The 15392-nt window shown below is 40.7% G+C and overlaps 1 protein-coding gene across 3 annotated transcripts; it reads right to left on the bottom strand.

Moving 5' to 3' along the window:
- Positions 1 to 6257: 6257 nt before the first annotated feature.
- On the bottom strand, positions 6258 to 14461 carry LOC121577179 (parvalbumin, thymic CPV3). Of its 3 annotated transcripts, none has more exons than XM_041890949.2 (5): positions 14172 to 14461; positions 13473 to 13540; positions 12593 to 12725; positions 10917 to 11026; positions 6258 to 6610 (listed from the first exon to the last, which is right to left on the bottom strand). In XM_041890949.2, the coding sequence occupies exons 2-5, from the start codon at positions 13531 to 13533 to the stop codon at positions 6585 to 6587; spliced, it is 330 nt and encodes a 109-aa protein (XP_041746883.1). In that variant the 5' UTR covers positions 13534 to 13540; positions 14172 to 14461; the 3' UTR covers positions 6258 to 6584. The 3 variants fall into 3 exon arrangements, with proteins under 3 accessions (XP_041746883.1, XP_041746888.1, XP_041746893.1); XM_041890954.2 differs by lacking the exon at positions 14172 to 14461 and adding an exon at positions 14010 to 14151; XM_041890959.2 differs by lacking the exon at positions 14172 to 14461 and adding an exon at positions 13657 to 14000.
- Between the last annotated feature and the right edge of the window lie 931 nt (positions 14462 to 15392).

Below are 15392 nucleotides of genomic sequence, written 5' to 3'. Positions count from 1 at the left end.
ACACACTACGCCGTCATGGATTAAAATCCTGCAGCGCACGCAAGGTCCCCCTGCTCAAGCCAGCGCATGTCCAGGCCCGTCTGAAGTTTGCCAATGACCATCTGGATGATCCAGAGGAGGAATGGGAGAAGGTCATGTGGTCTGATGAGACAAAAATAGAGCTTTTTGGTCTAAACTCCACTCGCCGTGTTTGGAGGAAGAAGAAGGATGAGTACAACCCCAAGAACACCATCCCAACCGTGAAGCATGGAGGTGGAAACATCATTCTTTGGGGATGTTTTTCTGCAAAGGGGACAGGACGACTGCACCGTATTGAGGGGAGGATGGATGGGGCCATGTATCGCGAGATCTTGGCCAACAACCTCCTTCCCTCAGTAAGAGCATTGAAGATGGGTCGTGGCTGGCTCTTCCAGCATGACAACGACCCGAAACACACAGCCAGGGCAACTAAGGAGTGGCTCCGTAAGAAGCATCTCAAGATCCTGGAGTGGCCTAGCCAGTCTCCAGACCTGAACCCAATAGAACATCTTTGGAGGGAGCTGAAAGTCCGTATTGCCCAGCGACAGCCCCGAAACCTGAAGGATCTGGAGAAGGTCTGTATGGAGGAGTGGGCCAAAATCCCCGCTGCAGTGTGTGCAAACCTGGTCAAGACCTACAGGAAACGTATGATCTCTGTAATTGCAAACAAAGGTTTCTGTACCAAATATTAAGTTCTGCTTTTCTGATGTATCAAATACTTATGTCATGCAATAAAATGCAAATTAATTACTTAAAAATCATACAATGTGATTTTCTGGATTTTTGTTTTAGATTCCGTCTCTCACAGTTGAAGTGTACCTATGATAAAAAATTACAGACCTCTACATGCTTTGTAAGTAGGAAAACCTGCAAAATCGGCAGTGTATCAAATACTTGTTCTCCCCACTGTACATACATACACTACCAGTCAAAAGTTTGGACACACCTACTCATTCAAGGGTTTTTCTTTATTTGCAAAAAAAAATTACATTGTAGAATAATAGTGAAGACTTCAAAACTATGAAATAACACATATGGAATAATGTAGTAACCAAAAAAGTGTTAAACAAATAACAATATATTTTATCTTTGAGATTCTTCAAATAGCCACCCTTTTGCCTTGATGACAGCTTTGCAGACTCTTGGCATTCTCTCAACCAGCTTCATGAGGTAGTCACCTGGAATGCATTTCAATTAACAGGTGTGCCTATTTAAAAGTTAATTTGTGGAATTTATTTCCTTCCTAATGCGTTTGAGCCAATCAGTTGTGTTGTGACAAGGTAGCCCCCCCTACCTTGTCACAACACAACTGATTGGCTCAAACACATTAAGAAGGAAAGAAATTCCACAAATTAACTTGCAAAAGTATTCATCCCCCTTGACGATATTCCTATTTTGTTGCATTACAACCTGTAATTTAAATTGATTTTTATTTGGACTTCATGTAATGGACATACACAAAATAGTCAAAATTGGTGAAGTGGAATGAAAAAAATAACTTGTTTAAAAAAATTCTAAAAAATAAATAACGTAAAAGTGGTGTGTGCATATGTATTCACCCCCTTTGCTATTAAGCCCCTAAATAACATCTGGTGCAACCAATTACCTTCAGAAGTCACATAATCTCCCGAGTGGCGCAGTGGTCTAAGGCACTGCATCGCAGTGCTAGCTGTGCCACTAGAGATCCTGGTTCGAATCCAGGCTCTGTCGTAGCCGGCCGCGACCGGGAGACCCATGGGGGCGGCGCACAATTGGCCCAGCGTCGTCCAGGGTAGGGGAGGGAATGGCCGGCAGGGGATGTAGCTCAGTTGGTAGAGCATGGCGTTTGCAACGCCAGGGTTGTGGGTTCGATAAAATAATGTATGCGCTAACTGTAAGTCGCTCTGGATAAGAGAGTCTGCTAAATGACGTAAATGTAAATGTAAATAATTAGTTAAATAAAGTCCACCTGTGTGCAATCTAAATGTCACATGATCTGTCACATGATCTCAGTATATATATACACCTGTTCTGAAAGGCCACAGAGTCTGCAACACCACTAAGCAAGCGGCACCACCAAGCAAGCGGCACCATGAAGACCAAGGAGCTCTCCATCATGCTGTGGGGATGTTTTTCATCGGCAGGGACTGGGAAACTGGTCAGAATTGAAGGAATAATGGCTGGCTTGTTTGTTTCACAAGAAAAAATATTTTGCATCTTCAAAGTGGTAGGCATGTTGTGTAAATCAAATGATACAAACCCCCCAAATCAATTTTAATTCCAGGTTGTAAGGCAACAAAATAGGAAAAATGCCAAGGGGGGTAAATACTTTTGCAAGCCACAGAAGATAGCCCTATTTGGTAAAAGACCAAGTCCATATTATGGCAAGAACAGCTCAAATAAGCAAAGAGAAATGACAGTCCATCATTACTTTAAGACATGAAGGTCAGTCAATACGGAACATTTCAAGAACTTTGAACTTTTCTTCAAGGGCAGTCGCAAAAACCATCAAGCGCTATGATGAAACTGGCTCTCATGAGGACCGCCACAAAAATTGAAGACCCAGAGTTACCTCTGCTGCAGAGAATAAGTTCATTAGAGTTACCAGCCTCAAACGCAAACCATGATATTGAAGTGCCTAAAGTCGGTATGCTTTGTTTATTGGTTGTGTGGTGCATTGGCACAGAAACCTGTTGGTGGAAAATGTGTTGCATATATTTTATATAATTATAAATATGGCATCAAAATATTGAAAATCAGATTTCCCCCTAGCTGATCATTGTCTGCAGCCGGCTCTGATCGTAGTGTAATGAAACAGGCAGGGAGAGTGAGCTCGTCTGTGGTGGTCGGTGAACAGTCAACCTTCTGGCCCGTCATCGACTGTGCCAGAAAAGCATGTTGAAGTCGATATCCACATTTATAAACACAGGGTCACTACAGTTATTGTTATTTGTGGTCGTAATCATTATTTTTAGTTAATTCTATGTGGGGGAGGGTGTTCAATTTATTTTACAGTACAAGGGGAGGGTCATGTGAAAATAATTGTTACTTTGGGGAGGGGGGGTGCATTTTTTTTATTGACACCTTGAGTTGGACCAGCGCGTCCCCAGTGGTGGAAAAAGTACCCAATATTCATAGAAAGATACCTTCAAAGAAAATTACTCTAGTAAAAGTCACTCAGTAAAATACTACTTGAGTAAATGTCTAAAAGTATTTGGTTTTAAATATACTTAAGTATCAAAAGTAAATGTAATTGCTAAAATATACTTAAATATCAAAGTAAAAGTATAAATCTATTCAAATTCCTTATATTAAGCAAACCAGAAGGAACAATTTTCTTGTTTACATTTTTTGGCCAGGGGCACTCTACAAAACTCAGACATCATTTTCAAACGAAGCATTCATGTTTAGTGAGTCCGCCAGATCAGATGCAGTAGGGATGACCAGAGATGTTCTCTTGATAAGTGTGTGAATTTGACCATTTTCCTGTCCTGCTAAGCATTCAAAATGTAACGAGTACTTTTGGGTGTCAGGGAAAATGTATGGAGTAAAAAGTACATTATTTTCCATCAGGAATGTAGTGAAGTAAAAGTGGTCAAAACTATAAATTGTAAAGTACAGATACCCCCAAAAACGACTTAAGTACTTTACACCACTGCCCCTCCCCCTCAGTACATTTCGATCTGTCCCTAAAATGCTTGTGTGTTAATGTTCAGATTGAGCGTCGGGGTTCTTAACAAACTCCTTGTACAGAAGAAGCGTTCATCCAATGATTTATGTGTAATGGAACTGAGAGTCATGATAAAGGGCTAGGGAGTCCCCATCGGCCTAGCCAGGTGGGCACAACAACGGGGAATCTTTTGCCATCTGACAAGACAAATGTGGTACAAAGCAATCGAACTAGCTAAGTTTATACCGTTAAAAAGCTAAATTGTTAGATATAGCAAGCAGTTCGCCGACCTTAGGTGGTCAATTTGTATGCTGGTTGCACTGCAGCAGTGTCAACAATCCGCTACACTGGAGTTGTTTTCGCAGCCATCTGGGAAAACTATTTTCGAATCACAGATGAATTTGACAATATAACACAACGAAGCGACTTACCTTTTACTGTATGAACTCGGCACATGCAGATCATCTTGTTTGTTGTGAACATTAGTAAGAAATAAAGTAGAAAACCCGCATAAACTTCCTGATTTTCACATAATCACCTGTGTTACAGTAGAAACTGCTCGGTGGGATTTATTGTACTAAAAATGATGGCTCCACACTAAAAGTTCCTGTGATGCCCTTGCCTTTCCAGACTGTGCATAAATCAGGCCTATATTCTAATACAATGTTGAAGGAGAACATTAAGAACATGAATTGGTCTTAATGATCATGGATTGGTCTTTGCTTATTAAAAATGGTTGATGGAACAATTAAACAAGTGACAGGCAATTGACAACTGTCAAATTCAATCATATCATTATTGTATGATGTTGATACTCAATTTGGATAAATTATCAGTAATAATGTAATGTGAGAACTGGCCATAGAGATCCTATTAAATTACTAGTGGGTACTATGTCATTAACTCTCAAAGTTCCAGGATGGGGTGAAAATGGCAGCCATATTGGTCAGGGAGAAATCCTAACCAGTCTAATTGAAATGAATGGCAGTAGAGGCATAATCCTGATTTTACTTATGCAGGAAAATAAAAGTAAGGAATGTGATATCAGAAATTGTGTAATAGAATTATTGTCAACCTAAAATATTGTCATATAATTATAAATACAGTTTATATAGGTTTTATACCAATTTTCTGTATAAATATCATCTAAACTATGTGTAAACAGACCATAAATGTCTCAATTTGTGTTTTCTTGGAAAACTTTGAGTACTATTTTATTATACAATATCAGTACTTGTTGCATTTAAAAACTTGTCTAAGTCTTATCATCAACTGATTTGAGCCAGTGTATGGCTTTGGATTGACTGCATTGTTTGAATGGAATGTTGGCATATTGGTAGTTAACTTGAATACATTTTTCAAATTCATTATTTTACACAATATCTTATCACAGTGCTGGCAAACCACTCTTATTTCAGACCTATTCCTGGATAAACAATGAGCAACATCCATTTTGGAATTATTGGAATTTCTATCAACCACAAAATACGATTTCCCATTGTTCTGAGTAAACTGAAGAATAAACAATGTTATTTTCAGTCAACTATTCATATATTATTCATCACCTAATTATCAAATATTAAAACAAATATATCAAAACAAATCTTGTAAATGTAATGGAATAATCTTATGCTGAGTGTTGATCGTTAACCTTTATGACCCCATGACAGATGTCACAAAAATAAAAAAAGATTCTCTATATTTCGACAGAGAGAATTTCCTATGGTGGTTGGTTATTGTGCCCTCTTCTATTCAGGTATTTAACACACAAACACACACACACACACACACACACACACACACACACACACTTAATGTGGTGTAGTGGACACAAGTGTTACCCGATATAGCCTGAGCGATAGAGTGGTGTCAGGTAAGGTCACGTCTCACATTTACTAGCTACTTAAGCACTGAGGAAAATACAACAGAACAGCTCCCTTCACACTTGATTGCCAGAAACAGCAGACAAGGTTTTCCCTTACTCCTTCGACACAGTTGTCTGAATTGGCACCTCAATGGTATCTTCTTTTCTGTTTCATGTGCAGTAGGTCAATGTATATGTGGGTTGTTGATGGGCTAGCGATGATGCTAACCACTGTAAACGTGATGACCTGTGAGCTTTACACGACTAAGACAGACCGCTGGGTCATACAAGCTGTAGTGTATTCATATTGTGATTTGGATGGACAGAACGGTGTCACACAATGTTACAACTAACATAGCAGCTCTCCACTATCTTTACATTTTAGGCAACACTACGTAACACTACGTAACATAAAGTAATAGTGCATTAATGAAAATGTATGCACTCACTAACTGTAAGTCGCTCTGGATAATAGCGTCTGCTAAATGACTAAAATGTAAAATGTAAAATGTAAATTAAATTGATTTCCAGTGAGTATTAGCTCAAATGCTACGTTAAATCCATTCCAGGACAATAGCACTCTCTCGAGGGTTAAGTGTACATTCAGTTCATTGTAACATACAGCACTTCCTTATATGGCATCTGTTGTATGGTTAAGATACAGTAATTTAACAGATGTAAATGTTCAGCAGTTGTGTTTGAAAGAAAAAACGCAATGCAATTTGCCACAATAGGTTACAACGTGTTTATTAATCTCTTTGATAGACAATGTCGTGCGCATTGGAAGGAAACATGGGGCGACACAGCTATACAACCTTCTAGAACTTCATAAAAAGGCAAACAAAAATGGTTTCACGGATTAATAATTTTATTGAATAGAGAGGGGCTCTGAAAAAAAACTAAATTTGAAGGGTACAATTCAAGCAGGACAGAGAAAATCAAATTCCCAGGAATGGAAGCTGCTGTAGGCTTGAGGAAGTAGACTGGAGGCTGGAAGCTGGAGGAAGGAGAGGAGAATGAACACCTGCTGCTCTCTCTGCGCCCATGGATCTCTCAGGACTGGACCATGATCAGGAATTCTGTGGCGAGAGAGAAACCATAGAATTAGAATGAGAAAAACATTCTGAGATTAGTTCTAATTCTGGATTAGAACAAGAACAGTCTCAGATTAGATCAGAGCAGTACTCAGGAAACATTGGTTATTTATGTAATCACTTCAATAGACAGCCCATAGAATTAGGAATTGGAATACTAGAATGGACATGAACTTTCTTATCAAAGACAGTACAGTATGAAGATAGGCAGAAACTGCTTCTCCAATAGAAATCCCCCAATCACACTTTTAGGCGATGTCATGGCTACGTTGGCTAGCTAAGCTCATGCGCAGAAACACGTCATCTCACGCAGAACTGCACATGTGCAGGCCGTCAAATCAAAGGTACTCCTTCGATATAAAGTAGTTTTTGATGAAAAGGAAAACATATCAGTTTGTCACTTTGACAAGGTTGGAGTAATAACATGTTCAACTACACTGAACAAAAATATAAACCCAACATGCAACAATTTCAAAGATTTTACTGAGTTACAGTTCATATAAGGAAATCAGTCAATTGAAATAAATTCATTAGGCCCTAAACTATGGATTTCACATGAATGGGAATACAGATATGCATCTGTTGGTCACAGATACCTTAAAAAAAAAAAGTAGGGGCATGGATCAGAAAACCAGTCAGTATCTGGTGTGACCACCATTTGCCTCATGCAGCGCGACACATCTCCTTCGCATAGAGTTGATCAGGCTGTTGATTGTGGCCTGTGGAACATTGTCCCACTCCTCTTCAATGGCTGTGCGAAGTTGCTGGATATTGGCGGGAACTGGAACACGCTGTCATACACGTCGATCCAGAGCATCCCAAACATGCTCAATGGGTGACATGTCTGGTGAGTATGCAGGCCATGGAAGAACTGGGACATTTTCAGCTTCCAGGAATTGTGTACAAATCCATGCGACATGGGGCCGTGCATTATCATAATTAAATATGAGGTGATGGCGGCGAATGAATGGAACGACAATGGACCTCAGGATCTTGTCATGGTATCTCTGTGCATTCAAATTGCCATCGATAAAATGCAATTGTGTTTGTTGTCCGTAGATATGACTGCCCATACCATAACCCCACCGCCACAATGGGGCACTCTATTCACAATGTTGACATCAGCAAACCGCTCGCCACACAACGCCATACACACTGTCTGCCATCTGCCCGGTACAGTTGAAACCAGGATTAATCCGTGAAGAGCACACCTCTCCAGCATGCCAGTGGCCATCAAAGGTGAGCATTTGGTACACTGAAGTCAATTACGATGCCAAACTGCAGTCAGGTGAAGACTCTGGTGAGGACGACGAGACTGCAGATGAGCTTCCCTGTGACGGTTTCTGACAGTTTGTGCAGAAATTCTTCGGTTGTGCAAACCAACAGTTTCATCAGCTGTCCGGGTGGCTGGTTGCAGAAGATCCGCAGGTGAAGCAGCCAGATGTGGAGGTCCTGGGCTGGCGTGGTTACGCGGTTGGACGTACTGCCAAATTCTCTAAAACAACGTTGGAGGTGGCTCATGGTAGAGAAATGAACATTCAATTCTCTGGCAACAGATCTGGTGGACATTCCTGCATTCAGCATGCCAATTGCATGCTCCTTCAAAACATGAGACATCTGTGGCATTGTGTTGTGTGACAAAACTGCACATTTTAGAGTGGCCTTTTATTGTCCCTAGCACAAGGTGCACCTGTGTAATGATCAAACTGTTTAATCATTTTCTTGATATGCCACACCTGTCAGGTGGATGGATTATCTTGGTAAAGGAAACATTTTCATTAACAGGGATGTAAACAAATTTGTGCAGAACATTTTAGATAAATACGTTTTTTGTGCATCTCAAAAAAATGTGGGGATCTTTTATTTCAGCTCATGAAACATGGAACCAACACTTTACATATTGTGTTTATATTTTTGTTCAGTATACTTAAGACATTGTCTCAAATTTATGTTGTGCCTTTAGATTTCGAGGAAAATTAACAACTAAGGAAGAATTTGTCACTTCGGCTCATAATAATGGATGGAATAGAGCAAATGGAATGGTATGAAACACCTGCAAACCATGTGTTTGATGTATTTGATACCATTCCACCTATTACGAGCCCGTTCTCCCCAATTAAGGTGCCACCAACCCCCTGTGGTTTGCATTAACTTGTACAGTGATTTTTTTTGTCGAAATGTAGGAAGTTTGCATAGAAAATAGATGAAACAATTGCCTGCTAGGGTGCATTTCAATTTAATAATCTTGTGTCAATAAAAAACAGCTGGACATAATGATGTCACACCTAAAAAAAAAAATAGTGTTGAATAAACATTTAGTGGTCGAAGTGTTTGTGTTTCCATTACCCATCAGGGAAATTGCGCATTAATAAATTGGTGAAGTCTGTATGCCCTCCCACCTATCTGTTTCATGTCTCAGGTAGCCCTCGAAAGCCAGCATGGACAGAATGCAAGAATTTACTAATATTTGCCATATTCACCATGGTCCGTGCCATGGTGAAACTTGCACTCCTGTAGATCTGAAATAATTGGATGGTGAAACTTGCCAGCCAACCAGAAAAGCAAGGCGAAGCAATTCAGGCATTCTTGAAAGTCAGGACAATCCTTGTCCTGCAAAGAAACATGATTTTTATAGTTGAAAAGATTTTGCAAGCAGTAGGCATTTAGAATTAAATGTGGAGTGGAGCTTCATAGTTACGTGATGACATCATGTGCCCCATGTACCTTTAAAAGTATTCAGCAATCATAATCTAACATAATTTATTTAAAAAACACGGTTTCCATCATCATTTGTTGCAATAAAGAAAGTTAGACAAAATACAAATCCACCCCTGTCGAACGGGATAAAAATGTTGTCGATCTTTAGAAAATATCTCCTATATCTGCCGTTTCCATTTCACGTGTCGCAATGATTTTGGTCAATGGAAACCTTCCTATTGACTTCTCAAACCCCAAACCCCAGCCTGGTCTGCTTGGTCTGTTTCACAAGCGTTCCCAGAAGTCTCCCGATGTTGTCCGAATACTTATGTAATAAAGTATTTATTTTGTAATATATTTGCGAACATTTAAAAAAAACTGTTTTTGCTTTGTCATTATGGGGTATTGTGTGTAGATTGATGAGGGAAAAAAATATCTTATCCATTTTAGAATAAGCCTGTAACGTAACAAAATGTGGAAAAAGTGAAGGGGTCTGAATACTTTCCGAATGCACTGTATCACATGCCTTACTTTTATTATGCATACCACCATGCACATACATAAGTATTTTTTCACAGAATCAATTCGCCCCCATATCCAAAAGATGTTGGATAAAGCATAACAACAAACCTTACGTAATACAAATACCCAAACACTTACAAAACCTTTTTGTTTGTTATTCCTTCAGTAGTGGGAAATGGCAAAAAGCTGACCCAAATGACCCTGAACCAAATCGTTGGTTTGTAACCAGAGAATAATTTTAGGGGTTGTCTGAATCCTTCATCTGGTTATGCAATCCCAGCCTGGCCAGTTTATGCAGCCCAGCCCTAGATAGTGCTAAAAGCTGGCTGTTAACCATTATTATAGCATCTGGAGGTCCAGACCAGGGTTAAAATAGTATTTGAAATATTTCGATTTCTTTAGCTGTGCTTGATTGAGCTTGTCTGGTGTATTGGAATCAATGGAATAGACCCAAAAGTGCAAATGTCGCCCATCTGGCACTCCAGGTAGGCTCAATGAAACGCTAAAAGTATATGAAAGGTTTCGAATACTATTTCGAACCAAGGTCTGCTGGAGGCTGTGACTTATGGATCTCTGTTTGGCAAGGAGACCAACTGGCATTGCCATTAAGAGCATCTGATTAAGCTCCACAATCTGTTCCTGTCACCCTCAAAACCTTGCACACATGCTACTCTATACTCTACCAGGGTTGTCCCAATGCCTTCCTCATGACCTGAAACATCTGCTGTCTGTAAAGCCTACACTCTATCCATTCTCTTCTCTCTACTCTGGGCTGGCCCTTCAAAGCCATACATCTGTGTTGACAGTTGTCAGGGCGGATTACAACTCTAAAGAGCATAACGTTAATCTCATACGACAAAATACACATGGCCATACAATGCCATAAATATGAAGAGAGACCCAACCATCGGCATGCTTGGCTTAGATTCTATAGTATTCTGCCATACTGGAACAGGATTTGCAATAGTCAGGAAAGAACTTTAAACTATTTGATACAAGGAAATACTAACAGCCTTACCAAGTGGCTCCTGATAATGCCCCAGCCTGCAGGTGATTACAGAGAGCAACTCACCTTCTACTCCGATCTTGCCGTCGTTGTCATCATCAGCTGCAGACAGGAAGCCTTTGCACTCAGCGTCCGTCAGCGTCCGCGCCCCGGGAACAAACCGTTGCAGGAAGAACCTAGGGGAGTACACACACACACAGACACACACACAATCAGAATACACACACACATTCAATCATTTTGTGAGCCTTACACATACTGTACCACGCGTCTGTCCCGTGCGCACACACACACAATTTGTTTTCCAGCACAGCCCTTGTGTCATAAAGGCACTTTGGTTCCAGTTAAACAAGGATTGAAAGTAGTATAGCTAGGTTATATAGCCGAAACATACAAATGATCAACTCTCTGGCACAATGTTCAGCCTGGTCTCTCTGCAGCTTTGTAACAATGTTCAGCCTCTCGCCAGCTTTGTAACAATGTTCAGCCTGGTCTCTCGCCAGCTTTGTAACAATGTTCAGCCTGGTCTCTCACCAGCTTTGTAACAATGTTCAGCCTGGTCTCTCGCCAGCTTTGTAACAATGTTCAGCCTGGTCTCTCTCCAGCTTTGTAACAATGTTCAGCCTGGTCTCTCGCCAGCTTTGTAACAATGTTCAGCCTCTCGCCAGCTTTGTAACAATGTTCAGCCTGGTCTCTCTCCAGCTTTGTAACAATGTTCAGCCTGGTCTCTCGCCAGCTTTGTAACAATGTTCAGCCTCTCGCCAGCTTTGTAACAATGTTCAGCCTGATCTCTCTCCAGCTTTGTAACAATGTTCAGCCTGGTCTCTCGCCAGCTTTGTAACAATGTTCAGCCTGGTCTCTCTCCAGCTTTGTAACAATGTTCAGCCTGGTCTCTCTCCAGCTTTGTAACAATGTTCAGCCTGGTCTCTCTCCAGCTTTGTAACAATGTTCAGCCTCTCGCTAGCTTTGTAACGAGTGTTTTTTTGCTGCACAGTCTCTATATGCATTGTCATAGAAGGTGAGGGACTGTGAATTGAGTAAAATCTCTGTTATACTGCATCTGTCCATGAACCAAATTGTACTTGGGTCATACAGTTGGTGTCCTAAATTCTGCTCGCTGGCACATTTATATAATCTAGTCAGCACATTATATAATGTAAATATAACAATTATACTTTTTTTAACCCATGGATTATATTAAGAAAACGGATTAATGGTAGCCTTCCATTAAAATGACAGGGGAGTTGGATTGGACAATTTGATCTCATTGGCATTTGTTGCACTTGCAACAAAAAAATAGGTAATTGTATTAAATAGTATTGTCTCCTGTCACTCCGCATACATTTAGAAATGTTCTCTGTGGTTCTGATGGCTCAGCAGGTTGCCACCGGCATGGTTGGTGGTCCTGTGTGTTTCATCTGTAAGAGTGTGCTGCTGGCAATGCCAAGGTCATGGGTTCAATTCCCGCAGGGATCATGTATGCTTAGTAAAAATGTACGGTATGTACTCACTGTACTGTGAGCTGTTTTGGATAAAAGCATCTGCTAATTGGCACAGTTGTAGTTTTGAATCCCACCAAGGCCACATACAGCCAACTGAATGTACTGTACGTGTTAATGATAAGTCACTTTGAATAAAGGCGTCAGTAAAATGACTATGTAATTTGCATTCCTATGTTATCATTACACAGGAAATTGGTCGCAAGTGTCCCCCCTTCTAAAGGATCACTCCAAATGTCATACTTGAGCTCTGACTCCTCGATGTAGCCACTGTTGTCGTCGTCAAGGATCTGGAAGACATCTTTGACTTCTTTGGGAGACTTGGAGGTCAGGCCACACAGCTGGAAAAATTTCTTGAAGCTGAAGGAGTCTGGGGCTGAAGGGATTAAGGGAGAACATGTCAGAGGAGGCTGGTGAGGGGAGGACGGCTCATAATAATGGATGGAATGGAGTGAATGGAATGGTATCAAACACATGGAAACCATGGAAACCAGGTGTTTGATGTGTTTGATACCATTCCATTCCAGCCATTCCTATGACCCATCCTCCCCTTTTAAAGTGCCACCAGCCACCACTGGAACCCATGCACCCATAAATGCACCACCAATGCATGCACACACAGACAGTGGACATGCAGCATGTGAGCGTGCACAAACACACACACACACACACACACACACACACACACACACACACACACACACACACACACATACACACACATGTTAGAGTTCAGGCAAGGTTGACTCGCTGAGGAGCTTAGAAGGTAGCTTGGCTGCAGTCCAGACTGGACATTTCTCCCTTTATAGGCTGGCACACAGACACTCTTCCTAAACTGGTACAGTCCTCTTCACCCCAGCACGTGGACTAAACCCATCCTCAGGATGCTAAATTCTACTGCAATAGTCTGTGGGCTACTGTCAGCATAGTACTGAGTAGGAAGCAGTCTGACTAACAATAACTCTTACAGTACATGATAACAGTCTGTTACAATCTGACCATCTCTCTCATCTCTCTGTTTTCCTCTAATTTTCATTATCTCTCTCTCTCTCTCTCTCTCTCTCTCTCTCTCTCTCTCTCTCTCTTTTTCTCAGGTAGTCCTGCCTCCTGAAGTAAGACCTACCTTGGAACTCCTTGACGGCATTCTCGATATCCTCCGCAGAAAGGATAGAAGTGAGTGACATATTAATCCTGTAGGATTGAGGAACGTAGTAAATTATTCCGAATATTTCTCAAATTAATCAATTTTAAGTAACCACAACCAACAACACTGCCATGAATTGAACAACACAACCCTTAAAACCTACTTATATGTCCCTTTCTCTCCCTCCCATGTGATGACTTCTAAAAGTACTGCTTTAGTTCGTTTTCTCTGTCAACCTCTTTCCTCTCCTTGCTCTGATAATCTGCTGATGTCAATTTAGTGAAATTATGTTGATGTCCCTGTTCTGTTTTTGGCGTAATCTGGCTGCTGGATCCGATTCCTCTGATGTAGGCGATTTGAAATTATCTGTCAAAAAGGCTATCGATGAACACGCAACAACACTTCTGCATGCAGATGCATAATGACGTCTGCCAAATGGATTAGGAATAGTCTAGGCTACTTATCGAAAACCTTCAAGCCCAATTCCGTTAAAAACCCAAATCCGAGAAAAATTACCTAAAAGAGTGTCTGCCAGGTAAATGAACCTGCAACTTCCTCCGCAGCGTATCACCTGAGCCGCACTAGGCTGACTACCTGAGCATCACTCTGTCAGCAAAGTAACAGCACGCACACGCACACGTCACACTAAAAACTCAAATAGTGTTTTATCCTACTCACCGCTTCGATGGTCTCGCCTCGCCGGTGTCCAAAGCAGAGGATGTAAGGCTTTGTGGTGACTGATGACAGCGGATGAGGACTTATATATGGACTGGATGCACCGACAATCTGCAACGCTTGAGTTACCTGTCCGTGTATCAAATGATCACAGCCAGGCCCCTCTCGAATTCCTTACCTAACTAATTAACCGTTAGCCTACTATTTATATCCGCCTTGACTGGCTGATGCGTGCAAATAGGCACTGCACCTGTACCGCCCTTCTACTATAGCAGCAAGTGTTAAACGCATCTCTCTCTCTCTCTCTCTCTCTCCCCCCCCACCACTTGCGTGCACACACACACCCCAATTTTGCTGAGCTTACCTTTTTTTTTTTTTTGGTGTGGGGACATACAAGACTGTAAAATCACCAGGTAATCAGCTCAAATTGATTTTAATTTAGAAAATCAAGTATTCCCACGCATAAATAGAGGCATATGGGATCTTATCCCAATGTAATAAAGGTTTGAAATGATTCTGTGTTTGTCAAATACTATATCTGTTTGGGATTCTTGCGGCCAATTTGCAGTCTACAAATTATTTATACCTTTGTTCCGGCTCCTGACCATCCCCTGCCCTATAGTCTTAATTGGTGGTAGTCATTAAATAGTGCCAAAAGATGTTTAACTTTAAATTATATGATAACATTGAGAAATATTATTAACAAATAATGAATAGAAACATCTACTGACAGATCCATGAACAGATTAAAATTAGCATTGCATGTTAAGTAAGTAATCCCAAAATATTAATTCCCCTACTATTCTGTCAAAAACCAAGTGGGAGCAGATGGGGCCAGATTATCTAATATCTTCTCATGCTAATCTAATGTAGGCTGTCAGACAGATATTACACTGGCCATCCATCAGCAAATGGCATGGCAATTTAACCATGTCTCACCCCACCAGGATAAGGTTGCGCTTGAATTCAACATATTAACTCACCTATATCTTAATCTCAATACTTAATGCAAGTGAATTAAGGCTACTGTACATGTTATTTTACAGTTTTAGACATTTTTCTTTCAAAAATCTGTTTTAGTTTATGAACATGCAGGAAATGGTTAGAATAAAAACTCTTGTATGAAATGTTTGCTCTCTTTACTGCACGGTTTTGTTATACTCTCAGGGTATGAAACAGTGTTCAGTTCCACTGTAAAGGTGAATAGCCCACACACAGTATTCT

The sequence above is a fragment of the Coregonus clupeaformis genome, chromosome 1, assembly GCF_020615455.1.
Source record: "Coregonus clupeaformis isolate EN_2021a chromosome 1, ASM2061545v1, whole genome shotgun sequence".
Lineage (NCBI taxonomy): Eukaryota > Metazoa > Chordata > Actinopteri > Salmoniformes > Salmonidae > Coregonus > Coregonus clupeaformis.
Note: the sequence above shows the minus strand (reverse complement) of the source record. Positions and strands in the feature narration are given on the sequence as shown.